At 44.8% G+C, this 26,297-nt stretch overlaps 1 protein-coding gene across 1 annotated transcript in view; it reads right to left on the reverse strand.

The window, feature by feature from the left end:
* The window catches only part of ABCC6 (ATP binding cassette subfamily C member 6), a 44,225-nt gene that overhangs the window by 8,086 nt on the left and 9,842 nt on the right, over window positions 1-26,297 (reverse strand). The window contains exons 8-26 of the mRNA XM_070954858.1: window positions 26,043-26,246; window positions 24,003-24,180; window positions 22,802-22,963; window positions 20,738-20,830; window positions 18,630-18,833; window positions 18,169-18,315; window positions 17,059-17,146; window positions 15,934-16,003; window positions 15,241-15,367; window positions 14,414-14,590; window positions 13,289-13,456; window positions 10,902-11,103; window positions 10,276-10,336; window positions 8,847-8,943; window positions 7,930-8,137; window positions 6,150-6,460; window positions 5,003-5,202; window positions 3,357-3,483; window positions 1,285-1,386 (exon numbers count right to left, since the gene is read on the reverse strand). Coding sequence (XP_070810959.1) covers window positions 1,285-1,386; window positions 3,357-3,483; window positions 5,003-5,202; window positions 6,150-6,460; window positions 7,930-8,137; window positions 8,847-8,943; window positions 10,276-10,336; window positions 10,902-11,103; window positions 13,289-13,456; window positions 14,414-14,590; window positions 15,241-15,367; window positions 15,934-16,003; window positions 17,059-17,146; window positions 18,169-18,315; window positions 18,630-18,833; window positions 20,738-20,830; window positions 22,802-22,963; window positions 24,003-24,180; window positions 26,043-26,246 — 2,926 coding nt within the window. The remainder of the gene's footprint in view (window positions 1-1,284; window positions 1,387-3,356; window positions 3,484-5,002; window positions 5,203-6,149; window positions 6,461-7,929; window positions 8,138-8,846; window positions 8,944-10,275; window positions 10,337-10,901; window positions 11,104-13,288; window positions 13,457-14,413; window positions 14,591-15,240; window positions 15,368-15,933; window positions 16,004-17,058; window positions 17,147-18,168; window positions 18,316-18,629; window positions 18,834-20,737; window positions 20,831-22,801; window positions 22,964-24,002; window positions 24,181-26,042; window positions 26,247-26,297) is intronic.

The raw sequence follows: 26,297 nt of genomic DNA on the forward strand, positions 1-26,297 counted from the left end.
GACTCCACAATTGGGATATGTACTACATTGTGTTAAACCATAGTATCCCTCTTTTCATTGTGGTGTGGTATGATGCATGAACGGAATTATTCTGATTTGCCAACTAGAGGGTGTTAAGACATATGCATGATCTTGAGGGATGAAGGGAAAAGACAGCAATAGCACTTAGACTTATATACTGCTCCATAGTGCTTTACAGCCCTCTCTAAATGGGTTACAAAGTCAGTGTATTGTCCCCAACAATCTGGGTCCTCATTTTACCAACCCTGGAAGGATGGAAGATTGAGTCAACCTTGAGCTCATTAGAATTGAACTCCAGACTGTGAGCAGAGTTAGCCTGTAATACTGCATTCTAACCACTGTGCCACCAGGGCTCGCATAAGATGCTCCTTAGAGAATGATCAGATAAAAAGGATAGGAAACCACAACTGCTTAACAGGCAAAGAAAGAAGGTTAAGTTAAGATCCATCTAAGGTTTCAGGCTGTTAAAAATGACAGCGGGAGACTGGCATTTTCAGACTTGCAAGATTCTATTAATGCAGCCTTACAACGAAGTCGAATTAGATCATTTAATGTTGTTCATGCATTATACCGCACCGAAAGGTGATACTAGGTCATTCAAAAAAGATCTGAGGTGGTGCAATGGTTAGAATGCAGTATTGCAGGCAAATTCTGCCCATTGGCAGCAGTTTGATCTTGACCGGGTCATGATTGACTCAGTCTTCCATCCTTCTGAGGTGGGTAAAAGGAGGAGCCAGATTGTTGGGGGTAATAGGCTGATTCTGTAAATCACTTAGACAGGGCTGCCAAGGACTATGGAGTGGTATATAAGTCTAAGTGTTATTGCTAATCCTTCCTTCCTTCCTTCCTTCCTTCCTTCCTTCCTTCCTTCCTTCCTTCCTTCCTTCCTTCCTTCCTTCCTTCCATCCATCCCTCCATCCCTCCATCCATGGGGCACAATGGTTAGAATGCAGTATAGCAGGCTGACTCTACCCACAGCCAGGAGTTTGATCCTGAAGGGCTCATGATTGACTCAGCCTTCCATCCTTCTGAGGTGGGTAAAAGGAGGACCCAGATTGTTGGGGGCAATAGGCTGACTCTGTCAACCGCTTAGGGAAGGCTGTAAATCACTATGAAGTGGTATATAAATCTAAGTGCTATTGCTATTTATTGCTAGTTTAGGGCTGATAGACAGGTAGATAGACAGACAGACAGACAGTAGTTTCAGGGTTAACTAAGGAAGTGAGCTGGACCATTTTGTGACCGAAGAGAAGAAAGACTTACCTCTTTGGGGGTCTGTGAATAATCTCTCACTCTTTCCACAGACATGATGTGGTTATCAATTTCCGCTGAGGCACGCACAATCCAGTTCAAAACGCCAGTGATCTGGTAAGAAGAAGAAGGGGAATCTATGACCCAGGGCCACTGAAAGCTCCTACCAAACCTCAGAAGTTAAATGTGTTGCCTAAAGTTCTATTACGCTGCCTACCCCCTGTCCACTGCGGAATGGGACTTTTCGCCTCCTACTCTTTCTAAGGCTAGGATACCCACATGGAACAAAAACTCCTTTGGAGGAAGCCGGCTTCTGGCTACCAGCATTGGCAACTAGCCAATTCGCTGGCGGCTAACTGTCCCAGGAGGTAAAAAGCCTGGGACTAACAGTGTGGTGTCGAATAGGCTGTGCCGAAGTGTGTGGGACGGAGGGGCCGTGGCAGGGATGAAATGTAAAATTTGTTACTACTGGTTCTGTGGGCGTGGCTTGGTTGGGGGGGTAATGTGACTGGGTGGGTGTGGCCAACTTTTTTTTTTTTTAATTTTTCAAAGCATTTTTTCTAATGCTTTGAAAAGCCTCTGCCGATCAGGCAACTCAGCTGGGATCGTCAGAGACTTTTCAAAGCATTTTTTTTTACCACCTCTTCAGCCAAAGAGATTGCAGAAAAAATGCTTTGAAAAGCCTCTGACGATCCCAGCTGAGCCGCGCGATCCTCAGAGGCTTTTTTTTTTTTACTTTTAAAAGCATTTTTTCGTCGGAAGAGGTTGTAGAAAAAATGCTTTTAAAAGTAAAAAAAAAAGCCTCTGATAATCGTGCGGCTCAGCTGGGCATAGTGTGTGTGTGTGGGGGGGGGGTGCAGGGATTTTTGCTACTGGTTCTCCGAACCACCCGCCGCCATTGCTACTGGATCGGGTGATCCGGTCCGAACCAGGAGCATTTCAACCCTGGCCCGTGGCTGACGGTCTGTGGCAAATGAGCAGGGGCATGTCAGCCGAGGAGAAAAGCTAGAGGAGAATCCCCCGAGGCAGAAGCCTGGCGGAGAAGCAGGCACGGACAAGGGTAGGAGGAGAAAAGTCCTAAACCCGACCACTGACCTCAAACTATATTTTTAAGCTGGATCATCTCTTATTTCACAAGTCCCTTCCAACAGGGACTTGTACAACTTTAAATCACCAATGAAACTGACCCAATGCAACAGAAGAAACAGGAAGTCAATAGTAAGTTCTATTACTATATTATTATATATAATATTATATTATTATAGCTTGTAATTATTATTATATTATTTTTTTTAAGACAAGTTTTATTAAATTTTTCTTTTACATACATATTTTATGAACAGTGTATTGACCGGGTCACATCTTTTACAACTTATAACATAATTATATATTGATTTTTATAATCTATTGATTATATACAGTATTACCAGCCCAACGTTCAAGAGCATGCAGTCTTTTGGACCATTTTATTCATTTATTGCTATGATTTGTTTAATGTTTGTGCTATTCTGTGAAGCCCAATATTTAATTTGGAAAAAAAATATGTATTTTTTTAAAAAAGTTTTGTCTGATCACTCATGTTTGCTTACAAAATGCTACATTTTACAGATTTGGCAAGGGATATGTAAACTTAAGAGCACAACTGTAGTACAGTCCTAAATGAAATTAAAGTCCTGAACAGATTATATGAAATCAAAATCAAGCAGAAGCTTTTTAAATACCCCAGAGATTCTCCAGGAAATCAGGGATTAATTCTACCTCAGTAGAAGACATATACACCAGCTCCAATTATTTGAGAATCAGGTGAAAAAGGGGAAGAAGAGGAATCTACAGCTGGTCCTCATCTTACGACCCCAAGGGGGACAGGAATTTCCATTGCTAAGCAAAGCAGTTGCTAAATGAATCGAGCCCAGTTTTATGATTTTTTTTTAAAAAATCATAGTTGTTAAACAAATCACTGCAGTTGTTAATTGAAATCTGTAGTCATTAAGGAAATCTGACTTCCCACATTGACTACGCGTGTAGGAAGCCGGCTGGAAAGGTTGCAAATGGCGATCATTTTACCCATCACATTCTGAGCTTACCTGAAGAGCGCAGGAGATGGAGAAGCCCACCATGCCAGGACTGAGATGGGGTTTGTACACCACAGCGAGTAAAGCTGCAGAGAGGACAATGGTGTTTCCCAGAATCTCAATGTTGGTGGCAAGCCATCTGGAATAGGAAAAGAGGGAGAGGAAGGGAGGAGGAAGAGGAAATGGAGAATGGATGGGGAAGGGAAGGGAAGGGAAGGAGGAGAATGGATAGGGAAGGGAAGAAAGGGAAGGGAAAGGAAAATGGAGAATGGATGGGGAAGGGAAGGGAAGGGGAGGGAAAGGGGAGAATGGATAGGGAAGGGAAGGAGGTAGGGAAGATGGAGAATGGATGGGGAAGGGAAGAAAGGGAAGGGAAGGGAAGGGAAGGAAAGGGAAAGGAAAATGGAGAATGGAGAATGGATAGGGAAGGAGGTAGGGGAAATGGAGAAAGGATGGGGAAGGGAAGGAGGAAGGGAATGAGGATGATGGAGAATGGATGGGGAAGAGAAGGGAAGGGAAGGAAGGGAAGGGAAGGGAAGGAGGAGAATGGATGGGGAAGGGAAGGGAAGGGGAGGGAAAGGGGAGAATGGATAGGGAAGAGAAGGGGGTAGGGAAGATGGAGAATGGATGGGGATGGGAAGAAAGGGAAGGGAAGGGAAAGGAAAATGGAGAATGGAGAATGGATAGGGAAGGGAAGGAGGTAGGGGAAATGGAGAAAGGATGGGGAAGGGAAGGAGGAAGGGAATGAGGATGATGGAGAATGGATGGGGAAGGGAAGAAAGGGAAGGGAAAGGAAAATGGAGAATGGATGGGGAAGGGAAGGGAAGGGGAGGGAAAGGGGAGAATGGATAGGGAAGAGAAGGGGGTAGGGAAGGGGTGGGGAGGGGAAGGGAAGGGAAGGGTAAGGGGAGAATGGATAGGGAAGGGAAGGAGGGAGGGAAGATGGAGAATGGATAGGGAAGAGAAGGGGGTAGGGAAGATGGAGAATGGATGGGAAGGGAAGAAAGGGAAGGGAAGGGAAAGGAAAATGGAGAAGGAATGGGGAAGGGGAAGGGGAAGGGAAGGGAAAGGGGAGAATGGATAGGGAAGGGAAGGAGGTAGGGAAGATGAGGAATGGATAGAGAAGAGAAGGGATAGGGAAGATGGAGAATGGATGGGGAAGGGAAGAAAGGGAAGGGAAGGGAAAGGAAAATGGAGAAGGGACGGGGAAGGGAAAGGGGAGAATGGATAGGGAAGGGAAGGAGGTAGGGAAAATGGGGAAAGGATGGGGAAGGGAAGGGAAGGGGAAGGGGAGAATGGATAGGGAAGGGAAAGGAAGGAAGGAAGGGAAGGAGGAAGGGAATGAGGAAGATGGAGAATGGATAGGGAAGGGAAGGGAAGGAAGGGAAGGGAAGGAAGGAAAGAAAGAAAGAAGGAAGGAAGGGAAGGGAAAGAAGGGAAGGAAGAGAAGAAAAGGAAGGAATAGAAAGAGGAAGGAGGAACATGGAGAATGAATGGGGAAGGGGAGGGAGGGAGGAAGTTAAGGTGGAGAAAAGAAGAAGGGAAGGAAAACATTGTTCCAAGTCCTATTAGGCCAAGAGAGCTGCCATTGTCACCTTCAACAAGCCGCCTCTGAACAAGGTGCTTCCTCCCTTCCAGCCACGGAAAACTCTTTATACCTGTCAGCGACCACTGCAGGGAAAGAGACCTTGTGGCTTTCATCGACTTTGACATCATTCCGGACAATAAAACGCTGCTGGACTTTGAAAGCACGAATGAGGCAGCTCCCCTCAAAGGTTTCTGAGATGTTGGAATAGATGGGTGAGCGGCTTGCGGCTTCCAAGCGTTTCAGCTGGCAGGACGTGGTAACAAAAAAGACCTGCCCAGAGAAAGGGAGAAGAAGAGCCCCTTCTAAAGTGGGAAAGTCCACATTTACTGGACTTCTTGAGCTTGGGTGGGAGCTGAGGTGTAGCTGGGTGGCACAAGGGAGGTGGGAGGATGCAAAGGTCTCTCCTACATTTCAGGAGAAGATTGGGTACTTCAGCAGGTTGTTTGTACTAGGGAAAATGTCCTCCAAGGAAAAGGAGGAGGAAAGTGAGCAGGGCTTTCTCTTCCTTGCATAAATTTTGGGTTTTGGTTGAAAACGTTTGCATGGTAAAAAGCCACCAAGGCCTCCATCAGGGAAACTTACCTATTATATTTCTATTTCTATCAAAGAGATGTCTGGGTATTTGTATATCTAGATAGATAGATCTAGATCTATCTATCTGTCTATCCATCTCTCCATCCATCCATCCATCTCTCCATCCATCATCTATTTATCTATCTATCCGTCCATCCATCCATCCATCCATCATCTATTTATCCATCCATCCATCCATCCATCCATCCATCCATCCATCCATCCATCCATCCTCTATCATCTATCATCTATCATCTATCATCTATCTATCTATCTATCTATCTATCTATCTATCTATCTATCATCCATCCATCCATCCATCCATCCATCTTCCATCCATCTTCCATCCATCCATCCATCCATCCATCCATCTATCATCTATTTATCCATCCATCCATCCATCATCTGTCTGTCTGTCTGTCTGTCTGTCTGTCTGCCTATCCGTCCGTCCGTCTATCCATCCATCCATCCATCCATCCATCCATCCATCCATCCATCAACCATCCATCACATACACACAACCATATATACATATACATATACATATACATATACATATACATATACATATACATATACATATACATATACATATACATATACATATATATATTATAATAATATATCCTGAAACCGCTACACACCTGAAAAGCAATGTATAAGGCTGACAGAGGCAAAATAGCCACTAAAACCATCGGTGTGGCCACCACAATCACAACGTAGATCTCCAGAAGGTTAAACAGGAAGCTCAGCAGAGACTTCAGCTTGTCCGGGATGATGGAATCAATTGCGTCCATTTCTTTGGAGAAACGGTTGAGTAGGTTACCGCTGGGAGTCTGCTCAAAGAAGATCATTGGAGACCGGAGAACATCCAACAGGAGCTGCTGGAATAGCTTACGGGAAGCCACGATCCCGGCCAAAAACACCACAGCAATCGACCCGAATTTCCCAATAGCTGCAACAGGAGATGAAAGATTCCAGCTGTTTCATGCGGTAGATGTCTTTTTCTTATCAGGATTATCATCATGTAAAAGTGAGATGGGAGGCTATATACCGTATTTTTTGGAGTATAAGGCACACCTTTTTCCTCCCTAAAAGGGGGTGAAACTTTAGGTGCGCCTTATACACCGAATGTAGCCCCGCCCTCCCACTGGCCCCCACCCTTTGGCCTCTGCCTCCCAGCAGTTTACCTTCTTGCAGCAAGCAGCAAGAAGAAACAGCTCGTTTCAGCTTCAGTACAGCCTAATTAGCACAAGTTGATTGGATCGGCCTCACGACTCTCAGCTGTTTTGCTCTCAGCTGTTTTGCCCTGACCTCTGCTGCTTGCTACAAGGAGGTAAATTGCTGGGAGCAGATTTTTTTTTTCTTGTGTTAATCAAGCTATGCTGAAAACGAAAATGAAAGTAAAGCAGGCTATTTGCTGTTTGCTGCAACGAGGCAAAATTGCTGGGAGGCAGAGGCAGATTTCTTTTTCTTGTTTTCCTCACCAAAAAAGGTAGGTGCATCTTATAGTCCGGAGTGTCTTATACTCTGAAAAATACAGTAAATTGATTGATTGATTTGATTGATTGATTGATTGATTGATTGATTGATTGAATAAATCAGGGATGTCAACCTTGGCAATTTTAAGACTTGTGGACTTCAACATGGCTGGCTGACGAATTCTGGGGATTGAAGTCCACAAGTCTTAAAATTGCCAGTTTTAGACACCTCTGGAATAAATGAATGAATAAAATCTTTGGTGCCAATGCTTTTCCATGAATGAATTTAAGGTCCTGATTTCTGGTGTTTATGAGGACAACTAAGATAGTTCACCATCATAGATTAACAACAGAGGCTAATTTTAAATCATGTAGACTTCCCCCCTTCTTTGTGGACGCCCCTGTATTCATTCATTCATTTATTGATTTTTTTTGCAAGGGTTGACTTTTTAAAAAAATATTGTTGCATTGTATGCTGAGAGGCGAGCAATACATCGGAAGGATGGAAGGCTGAGGCAACCTTGAGCTGGTGAGAATCGAACTACTGGCAGTGAGCAGAGTTAACTATAGCAATAGCAATAGCACTTAGACTTATATACCACTTCACAGTGCTTTGCAGCCCTCTCTAAGCGGTTTACAGAGTCAGCATGTTGCCCCCAACAATCTGGGTCCTCATTTTACCCACCTCAGAAGGATGGAAGGCTGAGTCAACCTTGAGCCTGGTGAGATTCGAACTGCCAAATTGCAGGCAGCCGGCAGGCAGCAGAAGTAGCCTGCAGTACCGCATTCTAACCACTAATCCAATTATTTGGATTCAGGTTTCAGCAGTAGTTATACAGTATTAACTCATATATTTGGTCACTTGGTTGAGTTGGGTGGCCATAGAAATTGAATCAGTAAATAAATATTTCTTTGTTTACTGGTGGATGGGAGTGGGCCAAACCTTGCGTGACTCCCAGGAGAAAAAAGACACCCACGCGGAGCTGGGTATGAGGTTGTGTCCCATTGGAAACAGGGTCATTGGCCCATAGGCTGAGCCAGTAGACACGGCAGAACGAGAAAACTTGCTGGCAGGTAAACAGCAGTACGATATAAACCCAGAAGAATGACCCTGCTGTTCTCAGGTACGTCAAGTATATCGAAATCTTTACCTAAATCAAGGGAATGAAATAAGAATAAGGATTGGCATTGACAAAAACACCATCAGTCAATTGCAAAAGGCGGCTTTACTGGGAACAGCTTCCATCCTGCAATGATATCTGTAACACCATCAAACCTCCAGATCAACCTATCCCAGGTCCTTGGTAAGAACTCTAAGGTAAAGGTACCCCTCGCACATATGTGCTAGTCGTTCCTGACTCTAGAGGGCGGTGCTCATCTCTGTTTGAAAGTTGAAGAGCCAGCGCTGTCTGAAGACGTCTCCATGGTCATGTGGCCGGCATGACTCAACGCCAAAGGTGCATTGTTACCTTCGCACCAAAGGTGGTTCCTATTTTTCTACTTGCATTTTTTTACGTGCTTTCGAACTGCTAGGTTGGCAGAAGCTGGGACAAGTAACAGGAGCTCACCCCATTACGCGGCACTAGGGATTCAAGCCGCTGAACTGCTGTCCTTTTGATTGACAAGCTCAGCATCTTAGGCACTGAGCCATCGCCTAGACAAAAAAATCCAAATCTGGTCTGAACATCTGGCTGACTGTGAAGAATTATAATTGATAATAATATCCAAAGGATGAAAGGCCAAACCGCTTGAAAGTGAAAAGGGCCCCCACTGAGTAAGCAAATCCCAGCAAATCCCATAACATACCGAAAAGGGGAGCAACCCTCCCAGCGAACCGAAGAAGAAGATCCTTTAACTTACCCGTCCAGTCTTCTGCTTCTCATCTTCTGCCATCAATCTTCTTCCTTCTTCCTGTGTTGGCTTGTAGCTGTCTCTCTTGGCCAAAGGCTCTCTTGATCTTTGTTCAAAGAAAAGAAAGATGCATCATGTGATGACCTGGGGCGTGGCATGGAAGCAACACAACCAGAGAATAGGTCTAACTCTCCTTTATTGCTCCAACTGTGCCCCCAAATGTCTCCACATTCACTACAAGTGCTGGAGCAAAGCTCTCACATGCACCTTCAGAAGCCTCTGGCTGCGATTAGTCCAATAAGCCAGGTTAGCCCAAACAATAACTAGGGCCAGCAGTCCAATAAGCCAGGTTAGCCAAACAGTAACCAGAGTTCAGCGACGGTCAGTTTTTCCAGTTAGAATAATATATATATGGAAAGAACCGTGGGGGATGTGGTTTCTACCACGAGAACCAATTTGGTCTAGTAAAGCGGGAGACCGTGAGTTCAAATCCTGCCTTAGGCATGAAAGCCCTACCCCCAAAATAAGCCCCAGTAAAGATTGTCAGCAAGATGGAGGCATTTAGTACTGTATTTCCCCGAAAATAAGACCTAACCAGAAAATAAGCTCTAATGCGTCTTTTGGAGCAAAAAAACAATATAAGACTTGGTCTTATTTTCGGGGAAACACAGTATTTTATATTATTATTTTATTTTAATCTCACCTTGATTATTTTTTTATAAATAACACACGGTAGTGAACGTTACTGATGTAATGGAATGTGGGAACGACCTTGGGAGACAGGATGAATAGAAGCTGTCAAGGAATGGTCAAATAAGAGACAGCATAGCCTGCAGCTAGACAATGAGTGAGGCAAGAAGTTCGAAAGAGACTCTCCCTAGTTTCTCAGGCTGTAAAGGAGATGTGGGGGGGGGATGGTACTTTCAGACTTGCAAGACTGTTGTTGGCTTTGCTTGGCTAACCAGATAGGAATCTGATAGGATAGGTGGAGAACCAATTTGGTTCAGTGGTTAAGGCACCAGTCTAGAAAGCAGGACATTGTGAGTTCTAATCCCGCCTTAGCCATGAAAGTCAGCTGGGTGACTTTGGGCCAACCACTAGGAGACTGGGAGTTGTAGTCCCGCCTTAGCCATGAAAGTGAGCTGGGTGATTTTGGGCCAATCACCAGGACTTTCTAGTTCTGCTTTAGCCATAAAAGCTAATTGGGTGACTTTGGGCCAATCACCAAGAGACTATGAGTTCTAGTCCGGCCTTAGGCATGAAAGCCAGCTGGATGACTTTGGGCCAGTCCTTATCTCTCTCTCAGCCCAGCTGTCCTCACAAGGTTGTTGTTGTGGGGAAATAGGAAGAGGAAAGTGTGTTGAATATGTTCTCTGCCTTGATTTATTTAAAAAAATAAAATAAAATTGGGATACAAAGAAAGAAACAAACCACTTACTTTCCAGTGGTTTCCTGGTGGGTCATAGGAGTTGTGGAGATCCTCTTAATCTTTCCTGCATCTGTGGAGTCAAGGAAGACCAAAGTCTCAGAAGAGACATGATAAGAGAGACAATAGAAGAATAACCCACAGATGCTGAGAAAATGCACTGATTTGGGAGCTGTAAATAGTAAATCATAGAGGATTATGTCTCTCAAATAAAGCCACTTGCTAAATCATCTGGTTCAAACCTGTCTTACAAAATCATCCAATTAAAGAAATATGGAATTGTAATCAAGTACAAAGGGACGCGGTGGCTCAGCGGCTAAGACGTTGAGCTTGTTGATCGAAAGGTCGGCAGTTCAGTGGTTCGAATCCCTAGTGCCGCGTAACGGGGTGAGCTCCTGTTACTTGTCCCAGCTTCTGCCAACCTAGCAGTTCGAAAGCACATAAAAAATGCAAGTAGAATAAGAGGGGCCACCTTTGGTGGGAAGGTAACAGTGCAACAGCCCTTTGAAGAATACTGGAATAAATTGTGTGAAGAGTTTTGTCAGAATCCCCAAAGAATGCATGAAGTGGCTGCAATTCTAACGAGTCTATTCATGGATAATAATACTCAGTTATATCAACCATCAAGTATAGATGACCTTTGGGAGGACCAGTAGTAATTTGCAAATCCTGATCTTCTTTTTCTTCAGGGTTCTGGGACCTCAAGAAGTCTGCAAACGCCCCTTGTTTTTGCATCAGTTCTTGCCAAGAGCCCATCTCAGAGACTTCTCCGTTCACCATCATAATGATGTTGTCCACCTTGGGTAGAATGTGGATGGTGTTGGTCACCAGGACACGAGTCTGGAAAGCAAGAGGACAATCCCTGAGGTACTGACCAATAGCTTTCAGGTGTCAGTTACAAGAAGAGGACTTGGGAGGCAGAGAATAGATGGGGGCGGGGCCAGTCAGAATTTTTACTACCGGTTCTCCGAACTACTCAAAATTTCTGCTACCGGTTCTCCAGAACTTGTCAGAACCTGCTGAAACCCACCTCTGACTGGGGTTATCTTGGCTTAGCTGACAGTAGTTTGTAGGAAGGCATTGAGACCTGGACACCTAAGAGACTTCTCCTATTAGAAGCCCATAAGAACAACTGTAGTACCAACACTTGTATAATTGTAATTAACTGTAGTGGCCAAAAGTGTGGAAACCTTTTGGGGGAAAGTGTATTTTTGAAGTTTGATGGCTAATAACACCACTTTTTTTTGTTTGGAGTTTCAAGATCATCCTATTCCACTGCTGGAATGGCCTGGGAATAGCCCAGTCCTTAACCCAATTGAAAATCTATGGAGCCGACTAAAGAAACTTGTTAGTCAGAAGCGACCCAGCCATAAAACCCAGTTAATAGAAGCCATCATTCCATCTTGGTTTCACATGATAATAGCTGCAGAACTAAAAGACTTGGTTGACTCCATGGGAAGACATTGTAAGGCCCTAATTCATGCTAAAGGTTACCCAACTAAGTATTAACTGACATGGGGATCATTTTTGTATATCTCATTTTTTCTATGGTGATCATTTTTGTATATCTTGTTTTTTCTACGTGTTTCACTTTTCTTCTTTATACTGTTAACTGCTATTCTAATAGCAAATCCTTCATAAAAGTTATTGCATTACATTCTTGATTAAATTATCTTTCCATTGATATATAATTTTATGGTACTCCTCCAAAAAAGAGTGGTGTTATTAGCTACTTTTAGAAAATACACTTTCCCCAAAAGGTTTCCACAATTTGGGCCACTACTGTAATTACATTCTGGAGTCATCCTCAGAATGATTTAGTTGGGTGACTAAATGCTGGGCTGGAGGAATCTTTATTCCAATCAATTGCTTTACAACTGGTGTGCCATCACAATCAGGGAGCCTAAGTTTTGTACGCAACCAGTATTTTAAGCAGCACTCTCCCTTGGGTCTTTCTCGAAAAGTGTACTTTTCAATACAGGTAGTCCTCAAGTTTCATTTAGTGACTGTTTGAAGTTACAATAGCACTGAAAAAAAGTGACTTATGACTGTTTTTCACACATACGACCATTGCAGCGTTCCCAGGGTCAGGTGATCCAAATTCAGATACTTGGCAACTGAGCCCTATTTATGACAGTTGCAATGTCCTGGGGTCATATGATCTCCTTTTATGACCTTCTGACAAGCCAAGTCAACAGGGAAGCCGGATTTACGTCACAACCATGTCACTAATTTAATAATTACAGTGATTCACTTAAGAAAGGGGGCAAGAAAGGTCATAAAATGGGGTGTGTGTGTGTTGTGGCTCCGTTGCCTGAGCCTGGGCTATTGACAGATGCAGACTCTGAGAGTGAGGAAGAGGAGTTGGCAAGGCCTCCCTCTCCAGGACCCTCCTCTCTGGCAATGCCTCCGGAGGACACCGAAGGCCAAACGATAGGCTCAGAGCCAAGCATGTCCCCGCAGCCACAGGTGGACAGCGACGAGGAAGATAAGTGCTGGCTGGACCCTCGACAGAGGCGCAGGGAGAAGCATGCACAGCAGAGGGGAAGGCGTGCCAGAGATTAGCTGAGTCACTGGACCACACCCCACAGGGTATAAATATGGGTGTGGTGGCCGGTTCAGTTTGTGACGAGCAAAAACTGGAAATACTCCATGATCTCTGCATTACTGGACTTCGCCTGCTTTATTGGACTGCATTTGGATTAATCCTTGTATTATTGACACTCTTCCTGTTTTATCGGAATGCTTGCAGTCTAATCTTTGTTTTGTGTGAGTAAAGTCTGAATTGGCAGCTAACCACTGGGTTGCTGCCAGCTTTATCTTCAAAGAGTTTTGTCGTGTGGCTTATTAACTCCGGGCCGTCTGTTGGGGTGCGCGTGGGGTACGGGGACAGAACAGGGGGATGGAAGTCACTTAACAACTGTCTTGCTTAGCAACAGAAATGTTGGGCTCAGTTGTGGGAGGAGTCTCTGTACTGCATCAGATCCTGTTCCGATAATTTAGGAGAGTTTGGAACACCCAGTACCTTTTCCTTCAACAAGCCGTTTGGTCCGAGAACTTGGTTGAAAATGTGCTGTCCAACTGGAACATCCACAGCAGAGAGGGGATCATCCAGGAGGTAAACTGAGGCCTTCGTATAAACTGCACGAGCCAGGCTGAGCCTCTGCTTCTGTCCTCCAGAAAGATTGATCCCCTACGGCAGCATAAAAACAGTCCTCAGTCACCTGCCGATATCCCTCTCACTGCAGATCATGCTAAAGCTAAAGCTTCTGGGGACAGAATTAGCAACCTTTGGAGGGTCCCAGGTCCTCTTCCCCAATCTACGCTGATTGGGAAAAGAGCTCAAAGGTTTATTTAAAATAAACAGAAGTTGTGTTTGTCCTGTGGAGAACGTGGAACTCTTTGGGTGCAAAGCAGATGTCCTATGAGTTACAAGTCCATCATTTAGGAGAGTTCCTTTATTTCATTCGGGGGGGGGAGAGGAGGAGGAGGAGGAGAAGTAGTAGTAGTAGTATTAGTGGAGGATGATGATGATGAAGAGGTGAAGTAGTAGTACTAGTGGAGGAGGAGAAGAAGAAGTAGTAGTAGTAATAGTAGTGGAGGAGGAGGAGGCAAAGAAGAAGTAGTAGTAGTAGTTGTAGTAGTAGTAGTGGAGGAGGAGAAGTAGTAGTAGTAATAGTAGTGGAGGAGGAGGAAGAGGAGGAGGCAAAGAAGAAGAAGAAGAAGTGGAGGAGGAGGAGGAAAAGAAGAAGAAGTGGAGGAGGAGGAGAAGGAGAAGGAGAAGAAGAGGAAGAAGAAGAAGAAGAAGAAGAAGAAGAAGAAGAAGAAGAAGAAGAAGAAGAAGAAGAAGAAGAAGAAGAAGAAGAAGAAGAAGAAGAAGAAGAAGAAGTAGAGGAGGAGGAGGAGAAGGAGAAGGAGAAGGAGAAGGAGAAAGAGAAGGAGAAGGAGAAGAAGAGGAAGAGGAAGAGGAAGAGGAAGGAGGAGGAGGAGGAAGAGAAGGAGAAGGAGAAAGAGAAGGAGAAGGAGAAGAAGAAGAAGAAGAAGAAGAAGAAGAAGAAGAAGAAGAAGAAGAAGAAGAAGAAGAAGAAGAAGAAGAAGAAACCAACTAGATAAATTGGCTAGATAAATAATACAGTAATGCTCCAAGAACCTTCTCTCCAATTTCTGTCTGGCTTCCAGCTGGAAAACCGTCTATGTCAGGTTGCAGGGCGCAGGCTTTGACCACCTGGTTGTACCACGTCCTCTCCATTTTCCTCCCAAATATGACATTGTCTTCCACAGAAGCATTTTGTATCCAGGCTATCTGGGGAACAAACGCTATGGTGCCCTTTGAAAAGAAAAGTAGTGAAGCTCACTAAATTGTCACCAGAACTGGAAAGTGGATTTTGGTAAGGAGAGAGAGAGAAAGAGAGAGATGGAGGTCAACTTCCATCTGCTGAAGTCAAAGTTTATCTGTTTCCCAAAAGAGGTCCTACACCAAGCCATTCTTGAGTTCCAACAGAGATGATAACGTCTTAAGGACGCCCCCCAAAAATGCCCAGTTTTGAAAGTGGTGGATTCCCCCGATAGAAAGCCACCACTGAAGTGACTCAAACTACTAAAACTATGACATGAAACATTAGAATTACCACACACTCACACAAATAAACTAAATCCTAAAGCAGATTGCACCAGTCTGGTTGACTTTCCAAAGTGATCCTCAGTTCCCAGAGTTCCTGAGCCAAGGGGACCATCGCTGAGAATTCTGGGAGTTGAAGTTCACATATTCAGATAGTGCAGTGTTTCTCAACCTTGGTAGGTTGAAGATGGGTGGACTTCAACTCCCAGAATCCCACAGCCAGCAGCGCTGGCTGGGGGATTCTGGGAGTTGAAGTCCACCTATCTTCAAGCTACCAAGGTTGAGAAACACTGAGATAGAGCTTGGGTTGCAGAAGGCGGACCACACCTTGAATAAATTCTGTTTTAAAGTGCTTTTACCTTCATTACTACAGAACCTTCAATCCTTTGCAGCTCACCAAGTAATGCGGAGAGCAGGGAGGATTTCCCAGCCCCCACTTGACCCACCACGGCACACAGGCTGCCCTGAGGTACAGACAGATTTATCCTGTTAAGGTAAAAATGGGTACATCTTAGACATCTTCAAGCCGTATTGTGGGGTGGAAAGATCCTGGCACCAGCCAGACTAAATTCAAGGTGGAGATCTGGAAATAATAGCAACAGTAATAGCACTTAGACTTATGTACCGCTTCATAGTGCCTGTACAGCCCTCTCTAAGCGGTTTACAGAGTCAGCCTATTTTCCCCCAAAATAAGATAAGAGACAGCATAGCCCATAACTGGATAATAGGCAAAGCAAAAGACTTAGATGGAACCAGGGGTGGGATTCAGCCGGTTCAGACAGGTTCGGGCGAACCGGTAGCTCCGATGATCAGCTGAGAGTGAACCAGTTTGCTCTGACAATCAGCTGGGCCCACCCACCCACCCTGCGTTATACCGACCTATGTTTCCTTTGTTTGAAGCCCAGCTGATAAGCGTGGTAGAGCTGAGTGTGCACTCAGCGAACTGGTTGTTACACCAGTTGAATCCCACCACTGGACGGGACCCTCCCTAGTTTCTTCGGCTGTAAAGGAGGGGGAGCGAATTGAACTTCCATTGAACCACCAAATTTTACCTATTTAGGCATGGACTGCCTTCTCTGCACCAGCTGAAAGTTCCATTTGTGACAATGATGGGATTTGGATCTGGCAGAAAAATGCATCAATCAGCACATGTTCTGGGATGATGGTTTACTTTCTATATTAGTCAGAAAAGAACAGGTGTTTTCGTATATAATCACGTGAATTGTATGTATATGCTTAATTCTCTTTTGTCAAGTTCTCATCATGTGCTCAACAACAATAATGGCAGTTCTTGACGTAGGAGCATTCATTTTACGAGCATTCAAAGTTAGGATGACACTGAAAAAAGTGACTTAAGCAAATCCTCACGTGTACGACGGTCATAATGTCCTCCCAGTCACATGACCTAAATTCAGGCAGTTGGCAACCAACATGTGTTTAGGATAGTTGCGGTCTCCCAGGATCACATGAATGTTTGTCAAACACGACAAACCGTCTGACGTGAACTCTAAAGATTTCTTTATTAGGAATGCCGGCAGCCTTGGCAATAAGTTTCTCTCACAGGCTAACAAGTCTGTCTGGCAAGGAGATGAATAGTCGTCTGCCACACCTATTTATCTCTGCCCCCTGCCTTTTATCCCAGAGCTAGGGTGGGGACTTGCTAGCAGTGGTAGTTCTTCCTTCCCAAGGACCGGCCCATAGATTTCCATTGCTCTCCTCTCTTCTGCACATCCGCACGTCAGGCACAGGACCCAGCTGCTCCTCCTGTACCTCATTAGCCATCTCCAGACCTGGGGGCTGTTGACTCTCCATCTGAGGACTGATAGACGACCCAGGCTCTGCCTCTGTCTCTCTCTCCGTCAGCTCCACTCCCTCTTCCCCCTCGGAGCTCCCAGGTTGCCCTGATGTTGACCTTGACTCCCATGCTGCCTCCTCTAATTCGGCTGTTGGAGGGGCCGATGGCTGACAGGCCACAATACTTATTCAGCTTTCTTGCAAGCTCTCACATCTGTTCACAAAGGTTAGTCCCTTGAAATATTGCAGTGGCTAATCTGGTCCCACCCAATTTGCATGACGTATCGATGAACAGGCTTTAATTCTCAGGATAATCAATCAGGTTTACACCGATTGGAAATTCTAGACCATCCATTGGGAGGATATACAAAGCTGATACTTACTGCGGTCTGAAGACTCAACATCCACCTGAGCTTGATCTAATTCTTCAAGAGAAAGAAAGGTAGCTATGCGATGGATGGAAACTTTTGCCTAGAACAAAATACATGTTGACACCATGCAGTTCAGGAAAGGTTTGGATGTGATTCTCCAAAGTTGACCCAAGGATCAACGAGACCATTCAAGTGGTCAATAAATAATTGGAGGTCAAAAGGGAGCCAGTAAATGTCTAGGAGGTCAGTAAGTGGTCTAAAAAACATAAAAGGTCAACTGGGATCAATTAAGTTCTTGGGGTTTCTGTAGAAGTCCAACCCAGTCTGTAGACCTAGAGATGAGATGATTAATGGCGAGACAGTAATACTCAAAGTTGGATGATCATCTGCCAACAAGAGTGGCCTTTAGTTGTCTCCATCAGCCACATGATCTTACTGGCCTTATTTATTTATTATGTTGTTGTTGTTTGTAGTACTATCGGTTAAAGTAGTATTTATTAAATTATTTTCCAAAGCAAATGCTTAGGGAGGAGGTCTACGGACAATCTTAAACTTCATGAAGGGGTCAATGACCTGAAGAATTTGGTGACTTCTGGTCTAGGAAAAAAACCAAGATGCCCTCAAGCATTTAGATCATTTTTGGACTGTAGTTCTAGATCCTCCTTCCTTTGCTCTGCGATCTCCAGGCCAACCATCAGGAAGAAGAACATGGAGAAAGAGCAAGATGATTTATTCGGGGGTGACAACATGCTTGAAACAATTGCCTAACAGGAAGACCACTTGGAAATGCAGAACTGGAGTACCCGGAATGATGGTGTGGCTTGGTGGGCATGGCATGGCTTGGTGGGCGTGGCTTGGTTGGCGTGGCAGGGGAAGGATACTGTAAAATCTCCATTCCCACCCCACTCCAGGGGAAGGTTACTGAAAAATCCCCATTTCCTCCTGATCAGCTGGGACTCGGGAGGCGGAGAACAGATGGGGCGGGGCCAGTAGTATTTATCGGTTCTCTGAACTACTCAAAATTTCCGCTACCGGTTCTCCAGAACTGGTCAGAACCTGCTGAAACCCACCTCTGATGACCCACCACTTAAACTGACGCAACGTAGCCAAAGAGCAACTCACCTGCACAACAGCATTAATGGAAAAGGGAAGGAAGGAATGAGCAGTATTGAGAATGTTGATCAAGCTAAGAGAAACAAAAGCTTTCTTAGCATCCAAGACATTTGTCTCATCTGACAACGTGTAGACCGCAAAGCTGATGAATGAAATCTGTAGAGAAGCAACCAGAAAAGAAGTGAAACCAGGGGTGAAATCCAATTTTTTTTTACTACCGGTTCTGTGGGCGTGTCTTGGTGGGCATGGTGTGGCTTGGTGGGCGTGGCAGGGGAAGGATACTGCAAAAACTCCATTCCCACCCCACTCTGGGGCCAGCCAAAGGTGGCATTTGCCAGTTCTCCAAACTACTCAAAATTTCCGCTACCGGTTCTCCAGAACCTGTTTAGAATCTGCTGGATTTCAACCCTGGATGAAACCCTCTCAAAACCATATGCCATTTTTGGGGAGGTCAATCTGCAATGGCTCACCAGAAAAGTAGATGACTGGAAAGACGCAAGAGAAGCAGAGAAGAGGAACTGAGACATCTTGAGAGCTTGAAGTTCTTGAGTTCGGATGCCCAGCACTTTGCTTATGAACGTCTTTTCCCAGCCATGAAGTTTGAGGACCTTCATGTCACTGAGGATGGTGCTGGTCAGCCTTGCACGGTTATCCTTGTACTTTATCTGAGCTTCCTGAAAGATGGAATTTTAAGTTTGTAGCACCAACAGGAAAATTGGGATTGTAATGCTTAGTAGTATTTCTAATCATTCACAATATTACACACAGACCAAAACACACATGGAGCTCTGCTCAGCCCTGACCATTTTTTGCATTTCACAAGCTCTGAAGATGACCTCCCCCCCTCCCAAGCATGTGTTTGATCTTGGTTGGTTGTGTAGGAAGTTAGCACCCACCCCTCTCCTAGAAGAATGAAATATTTTAGAAAATATTGAAAGGGGCAGAATATTATGTTTCCCTGGTTGAGAAATGGAGAAACATGTTTTAAAGACAAAGCAGCTTTCTGCGTCCCCCCACCTTTGTCAATGGGCCATTAAGGCCTCAGCCAAGCTCACTCATTCCCCCCACCTTTGTCAATGGACCATCATCTGCAACACAATAGGACCCATCTAGCAACAGAAACTCCCCATATGGCACTTGGGAAGATTACATCAGCCAGCAAGGCTAGCTAAGACCTCCACCCCCTGGGAGTCTGACAACCAATCAGGATACTCTTTCTGTGCCCCAGGAAGTTCAAAGCTCAGAGAGGGCATAAAACCAAGGCACACTCAGCATCTCAGCCCTTTTCTGTTCAGGAACTCAAACAATGTGAGCTTGCAGAGGCTGTTTTTGTCCTCCCGGATGCTCGAGGAAAGCCTCTGGAGCCTGGGGAGGGCAAAAACGCACTCCCCTGCTGTGGTGCAGGAGGCTGATTAGGCCACACCCACCATAGTCATGCCCACCCAGCAACTGGGCAGAGAACTCCTTGCTAAAATTTTTGAAGCCCACCCCTGCTTAGAACCCAAAGCAAAATTTCATAATCACCAACAAATGATATGAAATTAAAGATGTGTGTCCATCAACGACTTTTTTTCAGTCGTTTCTGATTCTCCTCTGCTCACAGAGAACAATGAAACAAACAATGTTCTGAGGTAGGAATTGTGGACTTTTGTCAACGTTCCCCCCATCTAGAAGTCCTTCAGATGTGTCAGACTACAACTCCCAAGATGTCTGACTAGGGTGGCTTTTAGTTACCATTTGTAGGAATTCTTGGCCAACATCTTTGTTAAGTCACCAGAGGATACAAGGTCAAACTAAGGAGGAGGAATTAAATTCAGAGGTGGGCTGCTGTGGGTGCTTAGGGGTTTGGGAGAACCTTTAGCTAAGAATCTGTGCAATTCGGAGAACCCCCAAATCCCACTCCTGGCTGGTCCTGCCCACCCTGCCCCACCCAGGAGTCCCCACGTGGCCCGTTTTGGATGCAGATAAGTGTAAGGCGAAGCTTGGGGAGGGTGAAAAATGGGCCTACCAGACATTCGGGAAGAGGGCCTCCGGAGCCTGGGGAGGCCATTTTCACCCTTCCGGAGGCTTGACAAAAGCCTCTGGAGCCCGGGGAGGGCAAACACCACCATCCCTGTGGTGCAGGAGGCTGACTAAGCCATGCCCACCATGCTCACAACCGGGCAGAGAACCCCTTGCTAAAATTTTTGAAGCCCACTCCGATTAAATTTACTTGTCAATTTGCAAAGCTTTCAAGTTACCATGAGCAGGAGGGAGGGAGAACTGAAGTGAATTCCATACATTCTTTCTGACCGCAATCAGAAGGAGGGTGTTAGGTTTCACAGCCAGCCAAAGTGGTTAATTGGAGAATGTGATTTATGACATGGACAGAGAGGAGGGGAGAGACAGGGTCATAGGGGAACGTAAATCTACGCAGGATCAGTCCTAACTGCATCCAAGTATTGCCGGAAGGGTGCTCCTAATAAATGAATATATTTCCTTTGAAGTTTGGATCATGGCTCATGAATTAATTAGGGCATCTTTCGGAAACTTGACATTACTTATTTTCCAGAAAACCAAAGTATTTTAGGCCCCATACCTGGAGCTGCCTTCTCTTCTTGCTGATCCCAAAGTTCAGAGGTAAGAGAACTAAAAATATGATAACAGCAGACAAGGCAGAGGGTCCGAGGAGCTAATGGATGCAGAAACCAGAATGTTAAATGAAGAGAAGGCAGATTATTTTTGTGCATCTCTTTCTACTGAACAGTAAGAAAATGGCATCGGAGTTGAAATATTCATGAAAAAGATGATTAACGACCCAAATCTGTTCCTTTGGCTGAGCTTTTCACCATTTTTAATGAGCTAATGGAGACATCTAGTGGCCAGGTGAAGCAGACCCCAGAAGTAATTCAATTATTTGAATATCAATATAAGAGCTGTGGTGGCACAGTGGTTACAATGCAGTACTGCAGGCTACTTCTGCTGACTGCCGGCGGCCAGCAGTTCAGCAGTTCGATTCTCACCAGGCTCAAGGTTGACTCAGCTTTCCATCCTTCCAAGGTAGGTAAAATGAGGACTCAGATTGCTGGGGGCAATATGCCCGACTCTGTAAATCGCTTAGAGAGGGCGGTAAAGCATTGTGAAGTGGTATATAAGTGCTATTGCTATTGCTGTAGTTGATTGGAAGTTGCATTAGGAGCCCTGGTGGCACAGTGGTTAGAATGTAATATTGCAGGCCAACTCTGCCTGCAGTCTGGAGTTCGATCCTGACTGGCTCAAGGTCACCTCAGCCTTCTATCCTTCTGAGGTGGGTAAAATGAGGGCCCAGATTGTTGGGGGCAAGACGCTTAGAGAGGGCTGTAAAGCACTGTGAAGCGGTATGTAAGTCTAAGTCCTATTGCTATTGCTCTTCCTTTTCTCCTTCCTTCCTTCCTTCCTTCCTTCCTTCCTTCCTTCCTTCCTTCCTTCCTTCCTTCCTTCTTTCCTTCCTTGGTGGCGCAGCGGTTAGAATGCAGTATTGTAGGCTGACTCTGCCAACTGCCAGCAGTTTGATCCTGACCAGCTCAAAGTTGACTCAGCCTTCCATCCTTCTGAGGTTGGTAAAATGAGGACCCAGATTGCTGGGGGCAATATGCTCGACTCTGTAAACCGCTTAGAGACGGCGGTAAAGCACTGTGAAGTGATATATAAGTCTAAGTGCTATTGCTATTTCTGTAGTTGATTGGATGTTGCATTAGGAACCCTGGTGGCACAGTGGTTAGAATGTGGTATTGCAGGCTGACTCTGCCTGCAGTCTGGAGTTCGATCCTGACTGGCTCAAGGTCAACTCAGCCTTCTGTCCTTCTGAGGTGGGTAAAATGAGGACCCAGATTATTGGGGGCAAGAGGCTGACTCTGTAAACCGCTTAGAGAGGGCTGTAAAAGCACTATAAAGCGGTATATAAGTCTAAGTGCTATTGCTGTCGCTATTTCACATCTGAAGGAGGAAAACTCCTCCAGATCTGTGAGTGATATATAAAAAACGACTGTATACTATATGGAGGATATCAAGATATGGCTTATGTAATGATGATTTGGCTTCACGACAGTGTGTGAACTGCATTGTTATGGATTAAAAAGGCATTTGGGAGGTCAATGTTCAAACCCGACTGCACTACAGATAAGTCCTTGACTTACAAGCCACAATGAGCACCAAAAGTTCCCTTGCTAAGTGTGGCAGTTGTGGAGTGACTTGTGTCCAATTTTATGACTGTTTTTTTTTGGCATGGTTATTAAGCGAATCGCTGCAGTTGGTAAGTGAATTGTGCAGTCGCTAAGCGAATCCGGCTGTGCCTTATTGACTTTGCTTGTCGGGAACCATCTGGGGAGGATGGAAATGGCCCTAGGACTCTACAACTGTACTAAATTCATGCCTGTTGCCAAACACCCACATTTTGACCACATGACTATGGGGAGGCTGCAATAGTTTTAATTGTGGTACTAAGTCACTTTTTTCAGTGCTGTTATAAAACGAATGACTATCCGTATTCTAATACTGGTGGCAAACATCTTCAAGGAAAAACAAAGACAGTCCAGTTGCCTCTTGAATAAGCACCTTTGGGACAACCATGACTTGGATGACTGAGAATCTCCATAGACAATCAGAGTTGTGTTTTTTTTTTTACCTGCCAAAGGAAGACAAAGCAGATGACGATCCGGACAGGAGCAAGCCAAGTCCCATTAAAATAAATAATTAGGTCCATCAGCTTCTGCACGTCAACAGATACCAGGTTGACAATCTCGCCCACAGATGTTGAATTTTTTGCTGCACTGGACAGGACCAAGATCTACAGGACGAAAACCAAATCTTCTTTTTAATAGGAATCTCTTCTCCTAAAACAGACATTTAATACAAGTAATCATGTCATAGAGCTGATGTCTTGGTTGGGTCTATCTAGTATGTCTGATATCAATCCGGAAGAGCTGGTCTTCCATTTTCCAGCTTGCGCATGCGCGGCAGTAACCGGAAGACTTGCTGGATGGCGCACATGTGCGCGCTGGAAAACGGAAGTATCTTATCCGGCGTGCACATGTCTCCTGGGCAGCTCCTCTTCCTGGTTGTGGCCCTAATGAGCGGGTGTGCACATTCCCTTTTTGGCACTCGGTGCCGAAAAGGTTGGCCATCATTGGCCTAGATTGTTATGACTCTGACTCCAGAGCCTGTCCTCATGGAGGAAGAGGACTCAGAAGGTGAGGAGGAGGAACTGACAAGGCCTCCCTCTCCAGGACCCTCCTCTCTGGCAATGCCTTGGGTTCCATCCGAAGGCCAGGAGGAACAGCCTCGGATGGGCCAGGAGGAAGGCATTTCGGAGCACCCATTGATAGAGAGTGATAATGATGAATCCTGGCTTGATCCCAGGCAGCGTCGGAGGGAGAAGCGTGCACAGCAAAGGAAGAGGCGTGGGAGGGCCAGGGATTGAGCTGAGTCACTGAGCCATGTCTCACAAGGGATAAAAGGGGGCGTGATTGCTCGGCAGGCTTTGTGATGGACAAAAGTTTAAATTCTAAAGAGTCACATTGTGAATCCTGCACTCCGGCTCAGATATATTTTGGACTAAACTCTTGTGGATAATTTGTTGATCTGGAAACAGACTGCAGATAAGGCCTCTCCTGCTTTTTGGTAGTACTAATTGGACTGGGCAGGTGTTTTACAGTTAGCTGCCAGAACTCTCGTCTGCCAGGAATTCTGGTCTGTTTATACAATAAATTATTGGTAGGCGTGTATTGCATTTGTCTGTGTGAGGACGGGGGACAGAACATAGGTGTACTTCCCAGAAGCACCACAGAGTTAAAAAAAAAAATAGGTCGACAAAGAGCAGGATTTACCTTCCGATAAACAAGGCCTGTGATGGCTGTTTTTAATCTCATGCCCAGAATGAAACACATATACATGTACCGCTGCTCAAACAGTGTCTGCAGACAAGCCAAAAGGAACATCGCAGTAGCATAGAAATAACCTATCCAAACAGGAGCTTCTTGGTCATTGATAAAATCTAGGAAAAGACTGCAAGAAGAATCAAAGTAATTCTACTATCCAAGAACGAGAACTGCAACAACAACCCATAAACTTTTAGGACAATGGTACGCCGTTAGGATCTTAAAAAGTTCTCTTCTTCCAAGTTAAATTATGGCTTTATCTGACTTGATTTGACTAGCAAAATATGACCTAATAGTGGCGTCTACGTAAAATTACAAAACGTGGCACATTTAATTTTAGTTAGCTTGGAAATTTGTGTATGGTTCAATGAATGGTCAAAGCCAAGGCAATGGGTTAAATTAGCCACCAGGTTAATCGTGTTAGGTGAATGTAATTTATTTTTAGATCATAACACAAGCCAGGGATCTCTAAATGTAGGAAAACAGCAGATAGAAGTGGGGGGCAGAGTTAAGTGAGTCATCAGCCTGGAATCAGCATGTTCCCACAAACTCCAAGTCCAATCCATCTTGAATTCTGCTGAGTCTCATCTAGTGCCAGTTTAGTGATGATTATTAGTTGACTAGATCGTTCTATATAGGCTTGAGCAATAAACCTTCTTAACTGCCACTTACCCTATAGTCCTGATTCTTTATGCCTGACCCTAAAATTTGTCAGAGTGACAATGTGAGACAACCCAGGAGCAAATACAGTAAACAGAGGGTTGTGTTTAAATAATGGTTTTTTTCTACAAAGAATATATACCGTATTTTTCGGAGTATAAGACGCACGTTTTTCTCCCCTAAAAGGGGGTGAAAATTTAGGTGCATCTTCTACACTGAATGTAGTCCCGCCCACCCACTGGCCCCCACCCTTTGGCCTCTGCGTCCCAGCAATTTGCCTCCTTGCCAGCAAACAGCCCATTTCAGTTTCAGCACAACCTGATTAGCACAAGCAGCTGATTGTCGGTTGGATTTTTCTTATCAGGATTATCATCACGTAAAAGTGAGATGGGCGGCTATATACTGTATTTTTCGTAGTTTAAGACACACCTTCCCCCCCCAAAAGGGGGTGAAAATTTAGGTGCGCCTTATGCACCGAATGTAGCCCTGCCCACCCACTGGCCCCCACCCTTTGGCCTCTGCCTCCCAGCAGTTTACCTCCTTGCAGCAAACAGCAAGAAGAAACAGCTCGTTTCAGCTTCAGCACAGCCTAATTACCACAAGTTGATTGGATCGGCCTCACGACTCTCAGCTGTTTTGCTCTCAGCTGTTTTGCCCTGACCTCTGCTGCTTGCTACAAGGAGGTAAATTGCTGGGAGCATTTTTTTTTTCTTGTGCTAATCAAGCTATGCTGAAAACAAAAATGAAAGTAAAGCAGGCTATTTGCTGTTTGCTGCAACGAGACAAAATTGCTGGGAGGCAGAGGCAGATTTCTTTTTCTTGTTTTCCTCACCAAAAAAGGTAGGTGCATCTTAAAGTCCGGAGCGTCTTATACTCCGAAAAATACGGTATATACAGAATACGTACTTTACACAAACAGCATTCAGCAATTAAAGGATGGAAGCACACACACACAGAGAGAGATACGCCCCAACAGGGCCTCTTCTTATTACAGGCTCTTAAAGTGATATCAGCCCAAAAACCTTGCTGACTCATTCCCAGCATTACATCATTGTAGCAACTGGTCAGCTCTTAAATCATTATCCTGACAAAATCCCAAATGGAGATTTATCTTTTCCAACCTTCGTTACTTGATCCTTTCAACTGAAGATGTCATGATCCTGTTTGCCAAGATGTGTCTGGCATGTGACTATTTTCTCATCCATTATTTACTCTGATAGCAGCTAGTTTCCTGGGTAAACTCTAGACCAGACAGAAGATGGGACTAGATGACCTGCAAAGAACTTTATTAATCCACCTTTGGGAAAAAAAAGTTTAATGTCCACATACCTCAGTGTCTTTGGAACCAAAAACAAGAAGACATCACAGGTGATCAAACAGAGGGTCGCCAGAAGAAAATAAGTTCCAAAAACAGTCCAGAAAGTTTTTAGAAGTTCTTTGCTCTTGCTAGCTTCCGGTTGGAGCAAGATGGCAGTCTCATCCGCATTTTCTCTCTGGGTTGGCCTTCTTTTAAGTCTCGCAAATTTGGTCATTCTACAGGAAACACATAACAGCGAGCATCTTTTGAGTGTCATTTTCAGCATT

Source organism: Pituophis catenifer, unplaced genomic scaffold (assembly GCF_029215685.1).
Source record: "Pituophis catenifer annectens isolate HBS135680 unplaced genomic scaffold, rPitCat1.0.hap2 SCAF_16, whole genome shotgun sequence".
Classification (NCBI taxonomy): domain Eukaryota; kingdom Metazoa; phylum Chordata; class Lepidosauria; order Squamata; family Colubridae; genus Pituophis; species Pituophis catenifer.